General features: G+C 50.2%; 1 protein-coding gene across 1 annotated transcript in view; it reads left to right on the top strand.

The window, feature by feature from the left end:
* The first annotated feature begins 679 nt into the window (after nt 1-679).
* The window catches only part of ano8 (anoctamin 8), a 45,172-nt gene continuing 23,469 nt past the window's right edge, over nt 680-22,382 (top strand). Inside the window, exons 1-10 of the mRNA XM_033047214.1 lie at nt 680-711; nt 8,015-8,125; nt 8,754-8,886; nt 10,461-10,599; nt 11,464-11,560; nt 13,248-13,364; nt 13,800-13,927; nt 16,026-16,187; nt 20,009-20,161; nt 21,153-21,279. Coding sequence (XP_032903105.1) covers nt 8,059-8,125; nt 8,754-8,886; nt 10,461-10,599; nt 11,464-11,560; nt 13,248-13,364; nt 13,800-13,927; nt 16,026-16,187; nt 20,009-20,161; nt 21,153-21,279 — 1,123 coding nt within the window. The 5' untranslated portion in view covers nt 680-711; nt 8,015-8,058. The remainder of the gene's footprint in view (nt 712-8,014; nt 8,126-8,753; nt 8,887-10,460; nt 10,600-11,463; nt 11,561-13,247; nt 13,365-13,799; nt 13,928-16,025; nt 16,188-20,008; nt 20,162-21,152; nt 21,280-22,382) is intronic.

Here is a 22,382-nt window from a genome sequence, read left to right as displayed (position 1 = left end):
CTGTCTGCTCCACCAGACACGGCCAGGTTAGTGTGTTTACCGTTGTGGGTGTGGGTACGCGGGCACCTATGTCGGGGTGGAGGGGTGAGGGGGGTGGGGGGGGGGGAGGGGGCATTCCTGAGGGGTCAGTCCCAGTGGGTGAGTGAGTGTCAGTGTGAGCTGGGAGTTACATTACAGCTGAGCCAGGCTCCTGACCCCAACTTGAAACCCAGACTCAGACCCACTCTCACTCTCAGCATGACAAATATAAACAGCTCTGTGTGTTGGTATCTGTCATGTTTCCGGCAATGCTCAAACACCGTGTGTAGGGGGGAACTGTAGTTGCTGGTTTAAGTCACTTTTCAAGTCAAGTCACTTTTATTTCTAGAGCACATTTAAAAAAACAACTCTCGTTGGCCAAAGAGCTTTACATTGGTGTAAGAATAGTATAAACAAACAACATTGGTTCATAGATTAAATACAAACATCACCATATACATACAGCCCTCGCTCAGAGGACGTCAGGAAAGGCTTGGGAGTAGAGATGAGTTCTAAGTCTCGACTTAAAGGAGTCGATGGATGGGGCAGTTCTGATGGGAAGAGGGGATGCTGTTCCACAGTCTAGGAGCTGCAACCGCAAAGGTGCGGTCGCCCCTGAGCTTATGCCTAGACCGCGGGATGTTCAGTAACCCCAAGTCGGCCGATCTGAGGGACCTGGAGGTGGTGTGGTGGGTGAGCAGACGTTTGATGTAGGTGGGGGCAAGCCCGTTAAAGGCTTTGTAGACATGGAGGAGGATCTTGAAATCGATTCGGAACCGCAAAATCCAAGGTAGACACAAAATGCTGGAGTAACTCAGCGGGACAGGCAGCATCTCTGGAGAGAAGGAATGGGCGACGTTTCGGGTCGAGACCCTTCTTCAGACTGGTTCAGGTTCAGATTCAGATTCAACTTTAATTGTCATTGTCAGTGTATGGTACGGAGACAACAAAACGCAGTTAGCGTCTCCCTGGGAAAGCGACATAGAATATGATTTCAATAAATAAAACTATTTACATGCATACAGACAGAGTGTTTTCCCTGTGGGAGGGGTGTCCGGGGGGAATGAAGATGTCTAAAGGGCCTGTCCCACCACCAAACAGAACGGTGGCGGGGTGACGCCTGTACGGTCGTGAGTAATCGCCCAGAGAGTCGTACCTTGTTCTGGCCGCCACTGGATTTTCAACACGTTGAACATTTCCGGCCACCATGACGGGTGCCAGCAAGTCGCCGAAACAAATCGCGTAACTCAAACACTGTTTAGTTTCGAAGCTGAATGATCCATTCTACTTTGTCCTTGGAGCTTTGTTCCCTTTGATCTCCCGTTTTCACACCTTACCCCTTCCATATCTCCGTGTCTCCCTCTCCCCTGACTCTCAGTCTGAAGAAGGGTCTCGACCCGAAACGTCGCCTATTTCCTTCGCTCCATAGATGATGCTGCCTCACCCGCTGAGTTTCTCCAGCATTTTTGTCGACCTTCGATTTTCCAGCATCTGCAGTTCCTTCAAAAACAGTGGAAAGACTATACGGGATTACAGTTGAACAGTGTACAGATACAGGATAAAATAAATAATGTTTAGTGCAAGATAAAGTCCGATTAAAGATAGTCCGAAGGTCTCCAGTGAGGTCAGGACCGCTCTCTAGTTGGTGATAGGATGGTTCAGTTGCCTGATAACAGCCGGGAAGAAATTGTCCCTGAATCTGGAGTTGTGTGTTCGTTTTCACACTTCTGTACCCCTTGCCTGATGGGAGAGGGGAGGAGAGGGAGTGACCGGGGTGAGACTAATAATATAATAATATATTTTATTGTCATTGCACACAAGTGCAACGAGATTTGGTTTGCAGCTTCCAACCGATGACATAACATAAATAACATTTAGATTTAGATATCCCCGGCAACATGGTTTGTAAAAGAACAGTAAAACAGTCAAAACAGCTCAAACCGACTAAAGTGCAGATGTGTCTGTGTGACGTGACCATCCGAGGGAGACAGTCCGTGAGGGGGGTGGGGGGCACTCAGCAGGGCCGGTTCAGAGCCGCTATACTATAGCTCTGGGAATGAAGCTGTTCCTGAGTCTGGAGGTTCGGGCGTAGAAGGCCTTGTAACGTCTGCCGGAGGGAAGTAGTTCGAACAGTCCGTTACAGGGGTGTGAGGAGTCTTTGTGGATGCTGACGGCCTTCCTGAGGCACCGTGTGTGGTAGATGCCCTCCAAGGCTGGTAGCCCTGTCCCGATGATCCTCTGCGCTCTGTGGACGCTGAAGAGTTCTCCTCTCCGCCTCCGTGCAGCTGAGATACCACACAGAGATGCCATACGTTAGTATGCTCTCTGTGGTGCAGCGGTAGAACGTTGTCAGCAGCTGTTGGGGCAGACCAGTCTTTATTAATGTCCTCAGGAAGAACAGTCGTTGCTGTGCCTTCTTGACCAGCGCGGCGATGTTGGTGGACCATGTGAGGTCCTCTGAGATGTGAGTGCCCAGAAACTTAAAGCTGGACACTCTCTCCACACTGTCCCCGTAGGTGGAGATTGGGGCGTATTCCCCATTATTCCTGAAGTCGATAATCAGTTTCCTAAATGTCGAGCTTCCTAAAGGGGAAAGGTGAGGACCAGAAGACTGCGATCCTTGTTCCTTCTGGAGGGAGGGAAGGGAGTGAGAGCGGGACTGTGTGAGATCAAGGGGTCCATCCAGAATTGAATCTTCGGTACAGGGACAATTACTCACTCATGAATCATCACTTGGCCCGACACAAAATGCTGGAGTAACTCAGCGGGACAGGCAGCATCTCTGGATAGAATGAATGGGTGACGTTTCGGGTCGAGACCCTTCTTCAGACTCTACACATTCCCTCCGCAGATGCTGCCTGAGTTGTTGAGTTCCTCCGGCACTTTGTGTTTTTGACAATAAACTCAACTTGACTTGAGTTTCAAAGCTCGGTCCAATTTGGTGGAATAACCTGAATCTGTCAGGAAGATTCTGTAACGACCTCATGGTGATGATGATCAACGTGGACACGATACTGGTGAAACAAAGGCCGCGGGTCTGGAGTTGGGAGGAGGGGATCTTGCCCAGACGGTTGTAGGCGGTAATCTTCCCACTTGCTGAAGGACTGAAGGAAGCGTCTAAATTGACTCCTTCCTGCAGAGTCCACCAGCAAGGATTTGAGTATAGGAGCAGGGAGGTTCTACTGCAGTTGTACATGGTCTTGGTGAGACCACACCTGGAGTATTGCGTACAGTTTTGGTCTCCTAATCTGAGGAAAGACATTCTTGCCATAGAGGGAGTACAGAGAAGGTTCACCGGACTGATTCCTGGGATGTCAGGACTTTTTTTAAATTTATTTTTTATTTATTTTTTATTTTATTAGAAGTTAATACAGTAGAAAACAATACAGTGGCACCTAAAATTAGGTGCCACTGTATTGTGCCAACTATGTCATACCGTAATCCATTCCATGTACAACCTCTAGTTTTATGTTATGAGAAGGAAGTAAGCAAGACAAGAAAAAGAAAACAATAGAAAGGGGAAAAAGTGGAAAAATAGATGGTAGAGAGTAGAAAATGTGAAGTGTGTATATATAAAAAATAGAAAAATAAAAGAAAAAAGAAAAAGTGGAAAGTAGAAATAGAAGAGAAGGCCCCTTAAAAGAGAAATTTTCAAATCTATATTGGGAGATGTAGATCTATCCACGTCATGAACTGAAATCAGCAATCCTTATGGTACCGCTGCATCACATGATTCCAAAAAGTCGATGAAAGGAGACCAACTACTTAAGAATTGGTCATATTTATCTACTAGTCGGAGTCTCATTTCTTCGTGCCATGTCCATCATATTCCTAATCCACATTTTAACAGTTGGTATGGTTGTATTTTTCCCAAATTTAAGTATCAATTTCTTTCCAATTATTAACCCATAATTAAAAAAAACATTTTGGTCTTTATTTAAATTGGTATCTTCTCCTATTATTCCAAATATAATCCATTCCATTTTGGGTTCTATTCTTGACTTGAAGAGCTTTGTAAATATATCAAATATATCACTCCAAAATTTATTCAACTTTGTACATCCTACAAATGAATGTGTTATATTAGCGTTTTGAAACAAACATTTATCGCATCTGGGAGAGACGTTTGGATAAAATTTATTCAACCTCGTTTTTGAATAATATAGTCTATGTAATAATTTGAATTGAATTAAATTATGTCTTGTATTAATAGAACAATTATGTGTATTCATCAGATACTTTTCCCATCTATCCTTCGAGATCTTTATCATTAGCTCATGTTCCCAATCTTCCCTTAGTGCTTCTGTTGAGGGTGATTCTCTATATAATATATTATTATAAAAGTATGATATTAATTTTTGTGAATCAGCCTTAATATTCATTGCTTCTTCTAAAGGGTCTAAAAATATAGTTTGAAATCTATGTGTATATTTCTTCATAAAGTCACATACCTGTATATATTTAAAATATTGATTATCCTTCAATTTAAATTTTAATTTTAATTGTTGAAATGATAAGTTTGCCCAATTCATACATATCCCGTACTTTCCTAATCCCCAGTCTATCCCATTGTTGATATGTGTTGTCGATGAGAGAAGGTTTGAATGCGGGGTTGTTCAATAGTGGGGTTAGTACTGATAAATTATTTAATTTCAAGGATACTTTTATTTGTTTCCAAATTCTTATTATATTGTGAATAATTGGGTTCTTCTTATATATTATACTATTCAATTTTATCGGTGAGAGCAGGATCGTTCCTATATCGTGCGGATAGCACTCCTCTTTCTCCATTCTTAGGACTTTCATATGAAGAAAGACTGGATAGTACTCGCTAGAATTTAGAAGATTGAGGGGGGATCTTATAGAAACTTACAAAATTCTTCAGGGGTTGGACAGGCTAGATGCAGGAAGATTGTTCCCGATGTTGGGGAAGTCCAGGACAAGGGGTCACAGTTTAAGGATAAGGGGGAAATCCTTTAGGACCGAGATGAGAAAAACATTTTTCACACAGAGAGTGGTGAATCTCTGGAACTCTCTGCCACAGAAGGTAGTTGAGGCCACAGTTCATTGGCTATATTTAAGAGGGAGTTAGAGGTGACCCTTGTGGCTAAGGGGACCAGGGGGTATGGAGAGAAGGCAGGTACAGGATACTGAGTTGGATGATCAGCCATGATCATATTGAATGGCGGTGCAGGCTCGAAGGGCCGAATGGCCTACTCCTGCACCTAATTTCTATGTTTCTATGTAAGTGGTGACTAGAGCCAAGGCTGACACAGCAATGGTGGCATTGACGTATCCAACCCGCTGCCACTGTCTCGAGTTGCATCTGTTCCTGTTCTAAGCCTCCGTCAGGAACAAGTAGAACTTACAATGTGCCAAGCCAGACCCTGCCATGGTTCCGACATGTTCACACCATACAATGTTGACATTAACAGGCCCACAATCTCTCTGCCCCACTCGCACACCAAGACCAACTCTTGTCAAAAGTTACAGAAGTGTGAAAACGCACACCTCCAGATTCGGGGGACAGTTTTCATCCCAGCTGTTATCAGGCGACTGAATCGTCCTACCACAACCAGAGAGCAGATCTGAACTACTATCTACCTCTTTGGTGACCATTGGACTATCCTTGAGAAACTCAGCGGGTGAGGCAGCATCTATGGAGCGAAGGAATAGATGACGTTTTAGGTCAGAGCCGGAAGAATCTATGGAGCGAAGGAATAGGTGATGTTTCGGGTCGAGACCCGGAAGGGTCTCGACCCGAAACATCACCTATTCCTTCGCTTCATAGATGCTGCCTCACCCGCTGAGTTTCTCCAGCATTTATGTCTACCTTCGATTTTTCAGCATCTGCAGTTCTATCTTAAACGCTTGGACTATCCTTGATCGGACTTTGCTGGCTTTACCTTGCACTAAACGCTGTTCCTTATCATGTATCTGTACACTGTAAGTGGCTCGATTGTAATCATGTATTGTCTTTCTGCTGACTGGTTAGCACGCAACAAAAGCTTTTCACTGTACCTCGGTACACGTGACAATAAACTAAACTGAAAATGAACTGATCTGCCTGCATGTAATCCATATCGCTCCATCCCCTTAATATCTGAAAGCCTCTTAAATGTAAAACAAAGTCAGAGTGCTGGAGTAACTCAGCGGGTCAGGCAGCATCTGTGGAGAACATGGATAGGTGACGTTTCACAGAGTGCTGGAGTAACTCAGCGGGTGCAGCAGCATCTATGGAGCTAAGGAAATAGGCAACATTTCAGGCCGAAACCCTTATGGGTTTCGGCCCGAAACGTTGCCTATTTCCAGAAGGATTTCTGCCCGAAACGTTGCCTATTTCCAGAAGGATTTCGGCCCGAAACGTTGCCTATTTCCAGAAGGGTTTTGGCCCGAAACGTTGCCTATTTCCTTAGCTCCATAGATGCTGCTGCACCATAACTCAGTGGGTCAGGCAGCATCTGTGGAGAACATGGGTAGGTGACGTTTTGGGTCTGGAGGGGCCTGAGCCTGCTCCTGATTAATGCTCGGCACGGTGGCGCAGCAGTAGAGTTGCTGCCTCACAGTGTCATCAAACATGGGTTCGATCCTGACCATGGGTGCAGTCTCCACAGAGTTTATACGTTCACCCCGTGACCTGCGTGGGTTTTCTCCGGGTGCTCCGGTTTCCTCCCACACTCCAAAGACGTGCAGGTTTGTAGGTTAATTGAAGATAGACTCTGGAGAGAAGGAATGAGTGGTGCAATAATAATAGTAGTCTATTGTAATTCAGAGCTTATTTGTTGCTGTGTTTAATAGCCTGAAGGCTGTGGGGAAGTAGCTGTTCCTGAACCTGGACGTTACAGTTTTCAGGCTCCTGTACCTTCTTCCCGATGGCAGGGGTGAGATGAGAGCGTGGTCAGGGTGGTGTGGGTCTCTGATGATGCCGGCTGCCTTTTTGAGGCAGCGACTCCTGTAGATCCCTTCGATGGTGGGGAGGTCAGAGCCGGTGATGTGGAGAAATAGAGAATGAATGAATGAAAGATTTGGTTGAGGAAGTTGGTGCGATTTGGGTGGGGGAGGGAGGGAGAGAGGGAGAGAGAGAGAGGGAGAGGAAATGCCGGGGACCTGCGATCCGGGTCGGGTCCAAACTGGGATGTCTGGACCCGGAGCTGGAATCAACGAGGTGAACAAACGTGGCTGTGACTGAGGTCTGGGTTCAACGTGGTCTGGAGTCGGAGAGCTGGAGGAATCACAGAAGGGGAGCATCGAGAGAGGTTGCTGTAGAACTGTCGGGGGAGAGACAGAGAGAGGGGGAGAAGCTCTTCAAAGTAGACATACACACCTTAAGGAGATTTCACAGCGGTACCTCAGCAGACGAAAGGTGCAGGAAGGAACTGCAGATGCTGGCTTACACCGAAGATAGACCCAGTTTAGTTTAGAGATACAACGCTGAAACAGGCCCATCGGCCCACTGAGTCCGTGCCGACCAGCGATCCCCGCACACTTAAGCCCCTGTCCCACTTAGGAAACCTGAACGGAAACATCTGGAGACTTTGCGCCCCACCCAAGGTTTCCGTGCGGTTCCCGGAGGTTTTCGTCAGTCTCCCTACCTGCTTCCACTACCTGCAACCACCTGCAACCTCCGGGAACCGCACGGAAACCTTGGGTGGGGCGCAAAGTCTCCAGAGGTTTCCGTTCAGGTTTCCTAAGTGGGACAGGGGCAATACACTATCCGACACACACTAGGGACATTTTACAATTTACACCAAGCCAATTAACCTACAAACCTGCACGTCTTTGGAGTGTGGGGAGCGCCCGGAGAAAACCCACGCAGGTCATGGGGAGAACGTGCAAACTCCGTACAGACAGCACCCGTGGTCAGGATGGAACCCGGATCTCTGGCGCTGTGAGGCGGGAACTCGTTGTCAGCTCCACGGCTTTCTTCCTGCACCTGTTCCCGCCCTTCTTCCCACCTATTGGTTTCTGATTATTATCTCCTTGTCTCTCCACACAGATAAACTATTCGGCAAAAGCTTCCTCCAGGCCGGGCGCTACATCATGTCCCATAAATCGTGGATGAAGAGCGTCCCGACTGAGAACTGTGATGTACTGATGACCTTCCCAGGTAGGTCCATCTCCTGCCCATCGTGCCATGCTCATGCTGCAGAACCTACTCTAGGCTAGGGGAGATCAAAGGGGCCGAATGGCCTACTCCTGCACCAATTTGCTATGTTTCGAAATACCAGAGGACATAGGTTTAAGGTGAAGGGGGGAGAGGATTAATAGGTACCTGAGGGGCAACTGTTTTACACAGGGTGATTCATATGTGATAGGAGCAGAATTAGGCCATTCGGCCCATCCAGTCCACTCTGCCAGTCCACTCAATCATGGCTGTTCTATCTCTTCCTCCTAACTCAATGGACAATAGACAATAGACAATAGGTGCAGGAGTAGGCCATTCGGCCCTTCGAGCCAGCACCGCCATTCAATGTGATCATGGCTGATCATCCACAATCAGTACCCCGTTCCTGCCTTCTCCCCATATCCCCTGACTCCGCTATCTTTAAGAGCCCTATCTAGCTCTCTCTTGAAAGCATCCAGAGAACCTGCCACCACCGCCCTCTGAGGCAGAGAATTCCACAGACTCACCACTCTCTGTGAGAAAAAGTGTTTCCTCGTCTCCGTTCTAAATGGCTTACCCCGTGACCATCTCCGTCCCTCACCCCTGATGTCCTGTCCTTGCCCCCCCACAGACACCACCGATGACCACACGTTGCTGTGGTTACTGAACCACATCCGGCTGGGAATCCCGGAGCTGATCATCCAGATCCGGAATCACAAGCACACGGCCATGTACGCCTTCTTCATCACCGCCACGCACGAGAAGTAGGTGGGGGTCACGCACCGCGGGGGGTGGGGGGGGGGGGACAGACACCGCGGGCTGTGGGGGTGGGGGCTGTGGGGGGGACAGGGGGCTGTGTGGAGGGGGGGATAGGGTGCGGGGGGGGGGCCAGGGGACTGTGGGGGGGGATAGGGTGCAGGGGGGGGGAGGACAGGGCTGTTTGTGGGGTGGAGTGGGGACTGTGGGGTGGACGCAGAGAGATACACACTGTGCGGTGAATGAATCCGTGAAGACCGGGAATGGGGAGATGGAGGTGGCTGTGGGATGAAGGCAGGATATAGAGCGCCGGGCCGTGTGGTGGAGACTGAGAGATATTGGGGTGATACCGATACCTTCTCCAGGGCAGCTCCCAGGCTCTGGAACTCCCCCCCACAACTGATCCGCAATTCCGTGACCCTCACCATCTTCCAGTCCCGCCTCAAGACCCATCTCTTCACCTCTGCCTATCCTTAGCCCCACGTCCCCCTCCCTTTTCATCTGTGCATTAATTGCCTCATATTGTGTTTTGTATTGAATTCTGTCTTTACTTTGTGTACTAGTCATGTCTCTACTATTTATTTCATTCCCCTTACATGTTTTTCCTCTACATGCTCAATTTTTGTAAGGTGTCCTTGAGACTCTTGAAAGGCGCCCATAAATAAAATTTATTATTATTATTATTATTATACCCCACACCTCGAGATTCAGGACAGTTTCTTTCCAGCTGTGATCAGGCGACTGGATCATCCCCCTACTGTTAAGGTTCATTTCTTAACACAGACAACTCACAATAAGTTAGATAAACCAACACAAGCTTCACTGATTATTTAGCCAGCGAGAGTGCCAGGGATACAAAGTCAAGTATGCAGCAGATACTTAACCCCCCATCCCCCCCACCAGGCCACCACACTAATGAATGAAGACATCCAACATCTTTTGTAGTGTTTTGGAAACATAGTCACATGTTTATACAGCAATGACGTCTAACAAGTAGATCAGACATGATCACAATGAATGGTGGTGCTGGCTCAAAGGGCCGAATGGCCTCCTCCTGCACCTATTTTCTATGTTTCTACGTAACACAAATAAATCACAGGCTCTACCCATTCAATCTATTCTTATCACTGATACAACACTTTTGCCATCCTGTGATTCTCTCAATCACAAACATTTGATCACAAGTCTATTCCACCATTCTATCAAGGCTGATCTATCTCCTGATGTTATCTGCCTTCTCCTCATAACCCCTGACACCGGTACTAATCAAGAATCTATCTATCTCTGCCTTAAGAATATCCATTGACGTGGACCACACAGCCGTCTGTGGCAAAGAATTCCACAGATTCACCACCCTCTGACTAAAGAAATTCCTCCTCATCTCCTTCCTAAAGGAACATCCTTTAATTTTGAGGCTGTGCCCTCTACCCCACGAACTAACCTCTCCCAGGCAGTGGTGTTTAACCGGCTGCTAGTCTGGTCTGGGCTGGGTCCAAACGTCTCTGCTGTGTGACTGTGTCCTGGCTTGCTTGGTGTGTCTGGTCCCTGTGTTTGACTCCTGTGTCTTGGTGTTGACGAGCAGCTTGCTGCGGGGAGCGGAGGAGATGGGTCTGCGTAAGCCGGTGAAACAGGAGTTTGGCGGCGGCTCCAGGGTCTTGTGCTGCGATGAGGATTATATCTACGAGAACATCGAGAATGAAATCTATTTCTTCACCTCTCAGGTAAGGTCACCGCTGGTCACCAACCTTGCTGTTTGTTAACGTCACATTACAGTGGTCCACACACACACACACGTACGCACACGCAGGCATGCACACGCACGCACACACACACATACACACGTGCACATACACGCACACACACGCACATACACACGCGCACACACACACACACACGTACGCACACGCACGCACACACACACATACACGTGCACACACACACACGCACGCGCACACGCACACGCATGCACACGCACACGTGTGGGGGGGTGACAGGAGCGGGGGGGACATTGAATCAAATTGAACAGTTTATTGACAAATTACTGAAATTCTTTGCTTGTAGAGCAAGATATGTAAATAGTGGCCACATAAAGGACGCTGGCAACGTTACAGTCCCCCCCCCCCCCGCGCGCCGGGATCCCATTGCTCCCTCCCCTGGCCGCGGCGTCCTCACTTCCACGTGTCCGTCCTCATCCATCGGCCGGCGCCATCATCGACCCCCCCACTATCGCCACCGGGTCCTCGCCGGACGCCACCGTGGACCCAGGGGTCATCGGCCGCCGGCTCCGACCCACGGGGGCTCCGGCCACACCGACTCCACCAGCCCGCTGGGATGTGGCTGGAGACAGGGGGAGGGGGAGAGAGGGGAGCGGGGGAGGGGGAGGTGGGGGGAAATCGAGGAGGGGGAGAGAGAGGAGGGTGAAAGGGGGGAGGGGGGAGACTGGGGGTGGGATGGGATGGAGCAGAAACAGTGGCACGGGGCCGTCGGGCCGAATGGCCTCCAGGGGAGCTGTAGGTTTTGTGAGTTGGACGCGAGCAGGCTGTGGGGTGGGGAATGAGCCGGTGTGTGTGTGTGTGTTTCTACAGGAACGGCAGAGTATCATCAGGCACTGGCTGGACAACCTACAGGCCAAACAGGGAGAGCGTCTCCACAACATCCAATTCCTGGAGGGACAAGCCATCAGTAAGCACCGTGTTAAACCCAGTCAATGCCAGGAGCTCCAGCTCCAAGAGGCAGCATCACCTGCCCCATCACTGAAGGTAGACTCAATGTGCTGGAGTAACTCAGCGGGGCAGGCAGCATCTCTGGAGAGAGAAGGAATCCAGACCCTTCTTCAGACTGAGAGCCAAGGGCGAGGGAGATACAGAGATAAGGAAGGGTGAGCTGTGAAAACGAGAGATCAAAGGGGAAGAAGGTCATGAAAAATGTGGAATAGATCGTTGTTAGCTGGGAGAAGGTGACAACGAGGTGTACAGAGATAAAACTTTAGCAGGAGGACTGGTCAGAGAACTTGAAGTAAGTAAGTAAGTTTATTGGCCAAGTATTCACATACAAGGAATTTGCCTTGGTGCTCCGCCCACAAGTAACAACATGACATACAGTGACAGTTACGATTGACTCAGAAAACACTAAACATTAATTAATGAAGGGGGAGGGATGGAGAGAGAGGGGGGAAGCGAGGGGCTACTTGAAGTTAGAGAAGTCAATGTTCATACCGCTGGGGTGGAAGCTGCCCGAGTGGAATATGAGGTGCTGTTCCTCCAATTTGCGCTGGGCCTCACTCTGACAGTGGAGGAGGCCCAGGACAGAAAGGTCAGTGTGGGAATGGGAGGGGGGGGAGTTGAAGTGTTTGGCTACCGGGAGATCAGATGGGTTTAGGCGGGCTGAGCGGAGGTGTTCAGCGAAACGATGGCCGAGCCTGCGCTTGGTCTCACCGACATACAGGAGTGGCACACCTGGGGCAGGTACAGCAGGTGTGGTGGGAGGGTGACGATGGGACCAGGGTCAAGTGTTGAATGGTGGAGAAAGGGGTGCAATGGTTTGGGGGGGGACCACAGACAGTTGGGGTAGAGGAGGTGGGGTGAAAGGAGGGCGCGGGGGGGGGGGATGGGTAGAATTCTTGCCATGTTGGGACCAGTCATTGAAAGTAGGCATGCAGGTGCAGCAGGCAGTGAAGAAAGCCAATGGTATGTTAGCATTTATAGCAAAAGGATTTGAGTATAGGAGCAGGGAGGTTCTACTGCAGTTGTACAGGGTCTTGGTGAGACCACACCTGGAGTATTGCGTACAGTTTTAGTCTCCTAATCTGAGGAAAGACATTCTTGTCATAGAGGGAGTACAGAGAAGGTTCACCAGACTGATTCCTGGGATGGCAGGACTTTCATACGAAGGAAGACTGGATAGAGTCGGCTTGGACTCGCTAGAATTTAGAAGATTGAGGGGGGGGTCTTATAGAAACTTACAAAATTCTTAAGGGGTTGGGCAGGCTAGATGCAGGAAGATTGTTCCCGATGTTGGGGAAGTCCAGGACAAGGGGTCACACAGTTTAAGGATAAGGGGGAAATCTTTTAGGACCGAGATGAGAAAAACATTTTTCACACAGAGAGTGGTGAATCTGTGGAATTCTCTGCCACAGAAGGTAGTTGAGGCCACAGTTCATTGGCTATATTTAAGAGGGAGTTAGACGTGGCCCTTGTGGCTAAAGGGATCAGGGGGTATGGAGAGAAGGCAGGGATGGGATGATCAGCCATGATCATATTGAATGGCGGTGCAGGCTCGAAGGGCCGAATGGCCTCTACTCCTGCACCTATTGTCTATGTTTCTATGTTTCTATGTGTTACCTGTCACTGACCACTGGCGCTGTGTCCAGTTGCAGAGTTGATGACCCGTGGCATAATCCAGCAGGTGCTTCCCCTCCACGAGCAGCGGATCCTGAACCGTCTGGTGAAGTCGTGGGTCCAGGCCGTGTGTGAGTCGCAGCCAATCGGTACGTACACTCCCCCGCCCCTGTAACAAGCTGCCAGAGGAGGTAGTCCAGGCTGGGTCTATCCCAACATCTCTTGCCCAGAGTAGGGGAATCGAGGACCAGAGGACATAGGTTCAAGGTGAAGGGGAAAAGATTTAATAGGAATCTGAGGGGTAACTTTTTTCACACAAAGGGTGGTGGGTGTATGGAACGAGCTGCCAGAGGAGGTAGTTGAGGCTGGGACTATCCCAACATTTAATGAACAGTTAGACAGGTACATGGATAGTACGGGTTTGGAGGTATATGGGCCGAACGCGGGCAGGTGGGACCAGTGTAGCTGGGACATGTTGGCCGGTATGGGCAAGTTGGGCCGAAGGGCCTGTTTCCATGCTGTATCACTCTATGACTCAATAACTTGTGAACTTACTAACCTGCCTTCTCTTCCTTCTGTTCCAGACGAGATCTGCGACTATTTTGGTGTTAAAATAGCGATGTACTTCTCATGGCTCGGTTACTACACCTGGTCGATGATCTACCCAGCGGTGATCGGCTTTGGACTCTGGGCGTTTACCGAGTCTGACCAGGTAGGTGTGGTGTACCCCAACCCCCACTGGCCAGGTATGTGTGGTGTACCCCGCCCCATACTGGCCAGGTATGTGTGGTGTACCCCAACCCCCATTGACCAGGTATGTGTGGTGTACCCCAACCCCCATTGACCAGGTATGTGTGGTGTACCCAACCCCTACTGGCCAGGTATGTGTGGTGTCCCCGCCCCCTAGTGGCCAGGTATGTGTGGTGTCCCCAACCCCCATTGACCAGGTATGTGTGGTGTCCCCACCCCCTACTGGCCAGGTAGGTGTGGTGTACCCAACCCCCATTGACCAGGTATGTGTGGTGTCCCCACCCCCTACTGGCCAGGTATGTGTGGTGTCCCCCAACCCCCTACTGGCCAGGTAGGTGTGGTGTACCCTGCCCCCTACTGGCCAGGTATGTGTGGTGTACCCCGCCCCCTACTGGCCAGGTATGTGTGGTGTCCCCACCCCCATTGACCAGGTATGTGTGGTGTACCCAACCCCCATTGACCAGGTATGTGTGGTGTACCCCAACCCCTACTGGCCAGGTATGTGTGGTGTACCCAACCCCCATTGACCAGAAATCTCCCGGCCACGTGGAGATGGAATCTTGTCCTTGGTCCTGAGATTCCTGCAGGTTGACCAGGTCCATTGCTGACCCCCCCCCCCCCCCAGTGAAGGTTCTGGACAAAGGCAGGTTTTGGGGCAGGGATTGGGGGGGGGGGGGGGGGGGGGGGGGGGGGGGGCGGGGGGGGGGGGGGGGGCTTGTGGCATCTCCAACCTCCCAGATAATCCTCTTGCCTCCACATCAGACGGTCACTAATTCATGGGCCACTTCAGCCCCCCTGGGACAACCACCATTCCCTTGAAGGGCTGAGTGATTGTGTCATTGTCAGAGCAGATAAATCGTTAAACTTCAACCTCATCTTTTTCCCCCCAATTATTTAACCCATAACCATAAAACATGGAGTGGTCTCAGGCCATTCAGCCCATCGAGTCTATTCCGCCATTCGATCATGGCTGGACTATTTTTCCCTCTGGACTTTAGAGATACAGTGCAGAAACAGGCCCTTCAGCCCACCGAGTCCATGCTGACCGGCGGTTACCACGTATACTAGCACTAACCTGCACACTAGGCACAATTTACTATTTTTAACACAGCCAATTAACCTACAAACCTACACGTCCTTGGAGTGTGGGAGGAAACCGGAGCTCCCGGAGAAAACCCACGCAGGTCACGGGGAGAACGTGCAAACTCCGTACAGACAGCACCCATGGTCAGGATCGAACCTGGGTCTCTGCCGCTGGTCTCTGGCCCCCTAAACCCCATTCTCCTGCCTTCTCCCCGTAACCTTTGACGTCCTTACTGATCAAGAACCTATCAATCTCCACTTTAAAATATTGGTCTCCACAGCCGTCTGTGGCAATGAATTCCACAGATTCACCACCCTCTGACTAAAGAGATTCCCCCTCATTTCTATTCAAAACGTGTGTCCTTTCATTCTGAGGCTGTGACCTCTGGTCCTAGACTCTCCCACTAGTGGAAACATCCTCTCCACGTCCACTCTATCCAGGACTTCCACTATCTGGTGGTTTTCAATTAGATTTTTAGTTTAGTTTAGAGATTCAGCGCGGAAACAGGCCCTTTGGCTCACCGAGTCCGCTCCGACCAGCGATCCCCCCCCCCCCCCCCCCCCCCCCGCACACTAACACTATCCTGCACACACTAGGGATGATTTACACTTACTCCAAGACAATTGACCTACAAACCTGCACGTCCTTGTAGTGTGGGAGGAAACTGGAGATCTCGGGGAAAAAACCCACGCAGGTCACGGGGAGAACGTGCAAACTCTGTACAGACAGCGCCCGTAGTCAGGATCGAACCCGGGTCTCTGCCGCTGTGACGTAGGCAAATGTCGCCCAAGCTCTGAGGGGCTAATGGAACCAGGGGATATGGGGAGAAGGCAGGAACGGGGTACTGATTCTGGATGATCAGCCATGATCACATTGAGTGGCTGGTGCTGGCTCGAAGGGCCGAATGGCCTACTCCTGCACCTATTGTCTGTGTTTCTATGTTTCAACTAACCGTGTGTGTTCTTCTCGCCACCAGACGAGCCGCGACGTGATCTGCGTGATCTTTGCCCTCTTTAACATTGTGTGGACCACGCTGTTCCTGGAGGGTTGGAAACGCCAGAGTGCGGAGCTGGCCTACAGGTGGGGCACTCTCGACCGGCCTGCTGAGCTCATCGAGGAGCCCCGCTCACAGTTCAGGGTAAGGACACGGGAACACTGTGACCACTGGCACGTGGGCGGGTGGGGAATGTAAACGTCCTGGTGGAGTGAATCTGGAATTCACACCGAGCAGTAACCAGCCTGTACTGAAGCCTGTGGTCATTATACACCTCCTCTCCACCCTCCTGCCACCCTCCCTCACCTAGGGTGCATGGCGTGTGCGTGTGTGTGTGTGTGTGTGTGTATGCGTGTGTGTGCTTGTGTGTGTGCATGTGTGTGCTTGTGTGTGTGCTTGTCTGTGTGTTTGTGTGTGTGCGTGTGCCTGTGCATGTGTGTGTGCATGTGTGTATGCGTGTGTGTGTGTGCTTGTGTGTGTGCTTGTGTGTGTGCATATGTGTGCTTGTGTGTGTGCTTGTCTGTGTGTTTGTGTGTGTGCGTGTGCCTGTGCATGTGTGTGCATGTGTGTGTGCATGTGTGTATGCGTGTGTGTGTGTGTGCTTGTGTGTGTGCTTGTGTGTGTGCATGTGTGTGTGCTTGTGTGTGTGCATGTGTGTGTGTGTGCATGTGTGTGTGTGCATGTGTGTGTGCATGTGTGCTTGTGTGTGTGCATGTGTGTGTGTGCATGTGTGTGTGCTTGTGTGTGTGTGCATGTGTGTGTGCTTGTCTGTGTGTGCATGTGTGTGTGCTTGTGTGTGTGTGCATGTGTGTGTGCTTGTGTGTGTGTGTGTGCATGTGTGTGTGTGCTTGTGTGTGCTTGTGTGTGTGCATGTGTGTGTGTGCATGTGTGTGTGCTTGTGTGTGTGTGCATGTGTGTGTGCTTGTCTGTGTGTTTGTGTGCGTGCGTGTGCCTGTGTGTGTACATGTGTGTGTGCATGTGTGTATGTGCTTGTATGTGTGCTTGTGTGTGTGCATGTGTGTTTGCATGTGTGTGCTTGTGTGTGTGCATGTGTGTGTGTGCATGTGTGTGTGTGCATGTGTGTGTGTGCATGTGTGTGTGTGCATGTGTGTGTGCATGTGTGTATGTGCATGTGTGTGTGCATGTGTGTATGTGCATGTGTGTGTGCTTGTCTGTGTGTTTGTGTGCGTGCGTGTGCCTGTGCGTGTGCATGTGTGTGTGTGCATGTGTGTGTGCTTGTCTGTGTGTTTGTGTGCGTGCGTGTGCTTGTGTGTGATGAACATTTGCACACACATGTACATATTTGGCTGGACACAGCCCAGACCGTCACACAAACCAACCTCACTTCCATTGACTCCATCTACACCTCACGCTGCCTCGGCAAGGCCAGCAGCATCATCAAGGACCAGTCTCACCCCGGTCACTCCCTCTTCTCCCCTCTCCCATCGGGCAAGAGGTACAGAAGTGTGAAAACATTCTCCCGATTCTCACCTCCAGATTCAGGGACAGTTTCTTCCCGACTGTTATCAGGCAACTGAACCATCCTACCACCAACTAGAGAGCGGACCTGACCTCCCATCTCCCTCATGGGAGACCCTTGGATTATCTTTAATTGGACTTTATTGGACGTTACCTTGCTTGGTTTAGTTTAGAGATACAGCGCGGATACAGGCCCTTCGGCCCATCGAGCCCGCGCTGACCAACAATCCCCGCGCACTAACACTATCCTACACACACTAGGGACAACGTGTTCACATACACCAAGCCAATTAACCCACAAACCTGCACGTCTTTGGAGTGTGGGAGGAAACCGAAGATCTCGGAGAAAACCCACGCAGGTCACGGGGAGAACGGACAAACTCCGTACAGACAGCGCCCGTAGTTGGGATCGAACCCGGGTCTCTGGCGCCGTGAGGCAGCAACTCTACCGCTGCGCCATCGTGCCGCACCCAAGACAAACTTCCCAGCACGAGAGTCGAACCCGGGCCATCTGGGTGAAAACCAGGAATCCTAAACGCTAGACAACATAGACAATAGGTGCAGGAGGAGGCCATTCGGCCCTTTGAGCCAGCATCGCCATTCAATAAGATCAGGTTCTACTGCAGTTGTACAGGGTCTTGGTGAGACCACACCTGGAGTATTGCATACAGTTTTGGTCTCCAAATCTGAGGAAGGACATTATTGCCATAGAGGGAGTACAGAGAAGGTTCACCAGACTGATTCCTGGGATGTCAGGACTGTCTTATGAAGAAAGACTGGATAGACTTGGTTTGTACTCGCTAGAATTTAGAAGATTGAGGGGGGATCTTATAGAAACTTACAAAATTCTTAAGAGGTTGGACAGGCTAGATGCAGAAAGATTGTTCCCGATGTTGGGGAAGTCCAGGACAAGGGGTCACAGCTTAAGGATAAGGGGGAAATCCTTTAAAACCGAGATGAGAAAAACTTTTTTCACACAGAGAGTGGTGAATCTCTGGAACTCTCTGCCACAGAGGGTAGTCGAGGCCAGTTCATTGGCTATATTTAAGAGGGAGTTAGATGTGGCCCTTGTGGCTAAGGGGATCAGAGGGTATGGAGAGAAGGCAGGTACGGGATACTGAGTTGGATGATCAGCCATGATCATATTGAATGGCGGTGCAGGCTCGAAGGGCCGAATGGCCTACTCCTGCACCTAATTTCTATGTTTCTATCATGGCTGATCATCCACAATCAGTACCCCGTTCCTGCTTTCTCCCCATATCCCTTGATTCCGTTAGCCCTAAGAGCTAAATCTAACTCTCCCTTGAAAACATCCAGTGAATCGGCCTCCACTGCCTTCTGTGGCTGGGAATTCCACAGATTCACAACACTCTGCGTGAAAAGGTTGTTCCTCATCTCAGTCCTAAATGGCCGACCCCTTATTCTTAAACTGTGTGTGACCCCTGGTTCTGGACTCCCCCAACATCGGGAACATTTTTCTTGCATCGAGCCTGTCCAAATCCCTTAAGGGTTTTAGGTGGGAAAGAACTGCAGATGCTGGTTGAAACTAAAGATAGGCACAAAGTGCTGGAGTAACTCAGCGGGACAGGCAGCATCTCTGGAGAGAAGGAATGGGTGACGTTTCGGGTCGAGACCCTTCTTCAGACCCTCGTTAAGAATTGTAAATGTTTCTATAAGAACTCCCTCTCATCCTTCTTTTTCTTTTTTTTTAATAAAATTTTATTAGAGGCATCTGCATATCATAATCCAAACCAGTACAGACTTTGTTTGACGGTTACATATTAAGTATCCAGGTTCCCAGGGACCCAGTTACTAAAGTAGCTGGTGTCCTTCTTTATCTGTTACCTATTAACATTATTTATTCATATTTATAGAATCAAATACACAGGACAAGGTGTTAAGAAGTCCCTTGTGCCAATAGGTGGGGAGCATTTCACGACATTCGTTGATTGTTGAGAGTGGTAGACGCTCAACATCGGTGGGGGGCGGGGGGGGGGGGGGATACGTATATCTTGGCCTGGGTAACCTTCAGGACAGTTGGGCACAGGACACATCAACAGTAGTGTACCCGTGCATCACTGGGTGTTTCAGCCTTTTAACACTATACACCCTCCACAAGGGTGGCCCGCTGCAGGATGATCAGCCCTCAGCGCGTGTCCCGTGTCAAACCGTCCCAAAGATTCACCCTGAAGTACTTGGGGCCCAGCATGGGTACACTAAAGAAAGAAAGAAATTAGAAAAATAGGATAAACTATCAGTCTGAAGAAGGGTTTCGGCCCGAAACGTCGCCTATTTCCTTCGCTCCATAGATGCTGCTGCACCCGCTGAGTTTCTCCAGCAATTTTGTCTACCTTTGATCTTCCAGCGTCTGCAGTTCCTTTTTGAACAATAACTCTCATCCTTCTGAATTTAAGGCCAGTCGACGTGGCCCTGCTATTTGCAGCGTGATGGTTCTAATTCCTCCTTCTTGTCCTTCCTCTCATCAGGGGGTGAAGCGCGTCAGTCCGGTGACGGGCTGCGAGGACTTCTACTACTCGCCGTGGAAGAGGAGGTTGTTCCAGTACTTTGTCAGTCTCCCCGTGTGTCTGTTCGGTCTGTGCTTCGTGTTCCTCACCATGTTAATCTGCTTTGAGCTGCAGGTCAGTAGCGACCCTCCCCACGACCAAGGGGGTGTGTGAGCGCGGGGGGGGTTGTACGCAGTCGTGCCGGTGTCAGGGCGCGCGTGCGTGTCTCGGGCGCCCTCTAATTATCACGCAACGGCCCATCTGAACGGTCGAGAAACATTGGCGTTTAAGAAACAGTCAGACAGGTACATGGACAGGTAGACAAAAATGCTGGAGTAACTCAGCGGGTGCAGCAGCATCTATGGAGCGAAGGAAATAGGCAACGTTTCGGGACGGAACCCTTGAAGGAAATAGGCAACGTTTCGAGCCGAAACCCGGAAGGGTTTCGGCACGAAACGTTGCCTATTTCCTTCGCTCCATATATGCTGCTGCACCTGCTGAGTTTCTCCAGCACTTTTGTCTACCTTCGATTTTCCAGCATCTGCAGTTCCTTCTTAAACAGGTACATGGATAGGACAGGTTTGGAGGGAGATGGCAGGTGGGACTAGTGTAGCTAGGACATGTTGGCCGGTGTGGGAAAGTTGGGCCGAAGGGCCTGTTTCCGCGCTGTATCACTCTATGACGCTATCGAGATCGTCAGGGGAACTGCAGCCACGTTCCTACAGAGATTCCACCGTTTATGCACAATACTGAGTTTAGTTTAGTTTAGTTTAGAAATACAGCGCAGAAACAGGCCCTTCGGCCCACCGAGTCCGCACTGACCAGTGATCCCCGCACCCTACACACACTAGGGACAATTTACACTTATACCAAAGCCAATTAACCTACAAACCTGCACGCCTTTGGAGTGTGGGAGGAAACCGGAGCTCCCGGAGAAAACCCGCGCGGGTCACGGGGAGAACGTGCAAACTCCGTACAGTCAGCACCCGTAGTCAGGATTTGACACCGGGTCTCCGGCGCTGTGAGGCAGCAACTCTGCCGCTGCGCCACCATGCCCGCCACCGTTCTTGAGATGTTCCGTTGCTTTTGTTTCATAAAACCTGCCTTTTGTTTTCCTCTTTTCCAGGAGTTTGTGACGAGTATCAAAGAACTTCCTCGTGTTGTTTCGTACTTTCCCACAGTGTTACTGGCTGTTGTGGTTACAGTTCTTGATGATGTTTACAAGAAAATCGCCTACTGGTTGAACGACATGGGTGAGTACATGTCAGTGGGCACGGAATACACGGAGCGTGCAATGCATCTTCTCCACAGATGCTGCCTGACCCGCTGAGTTACTCCAGCACTCTGTGAAACGTCACCTATCCATGTTCTCCACAGATGCTGCCTGACCCGCTGAGTTACTCCAGCACTCTGTGAAACGTCACCTATCCATGTTCTCCACAGATGCTGCCTGGCCCGCTGAGTTACTCCAGCACTCTGTGAAACGTCACCTATCCATGTTCTCCACAGATGCTGCCTGACCCACTGAGTTATGGTGCAGCAGCATCTATGGAGCTAAGGAAATAGGCAACGTTTCGGGCCGAAACCCTTCTGGAAATAGGCAACGTTTCGGGCCGAAACCCTTCTGGAAATAGGCAACGTTTCGGGCCGAAATCCTTCTGGAAATATGCAAAGTTTCGGGCCGAAACCCTTGGGTTTCGGCCTGAAACGTTGCCTATTTCCTTAGCTCCATAGATGCTGCCTGACCCGCTGAGTTACTCCAGCACTCTGTGAAACGTCACCTATCCATGTTCTCCACAGATGCTGCCTGACCCGCTGACCCGCTGACCCGCTGACGGCTCGAAGGGCCGAATGGCCTACTCCTGCACCTATTTTCTATGAGTTACTCCAGCACTCTGTGTCCGTCTTATGTACAGTTTATGTTGTAACAGGAGAAGCAGCAGAGGTGGATTCGAGGGCGGCACGGTGGCGCAGCGGTAGAGTTGCTGCCTCACGGCGCCGGAGGCCCAGGTTCGATCCCGGCCACAGGTGCTGCCTGTACGGAGTTTGTACGTTCTCCCCGTGACCACGTGGTCTTTCCCCGGGTGCTCTAGATTCTTCCCACATTCCAAAGCCATGCAGGTTTGTAGGTTAATTGGCTTTGGTAAGTTGTAAAATAAAAATTGTCCCTAGTGTGTGGGATAGTACTGGTTTACAGAGTGGTCGCTAGTCGGTGCGTCTAGTTTCGTTTTTTAAACTAGTTTTAGAGATACTGCGCGGAAACAGGCCCTTCGTCCCACCGAGTCCGTGCCGACCAGCGATCCCCGCACTAACACTACCCGACACAGTATAGACAGTTTTACATTCACAACAAGCT

Source organism: Amblyraja radiata, chromosome 29 (genome assembly GCF_010909765.2).
Source record: "Amblyraja radiata isolate CabotCenter1 chromosome 29, sAmbRad1.1.pri, whole genome shotgun sequence".
Lineage (NCBI taxonomy): Eukaryota > Metazoa > Chordata > Chondrichthyes > Rajiformes > Rajidae > Amblyraja > Amblyraja radiata.
This window is presented reverse-complemented; position numbering and strand designations above follow the sequence as displayed.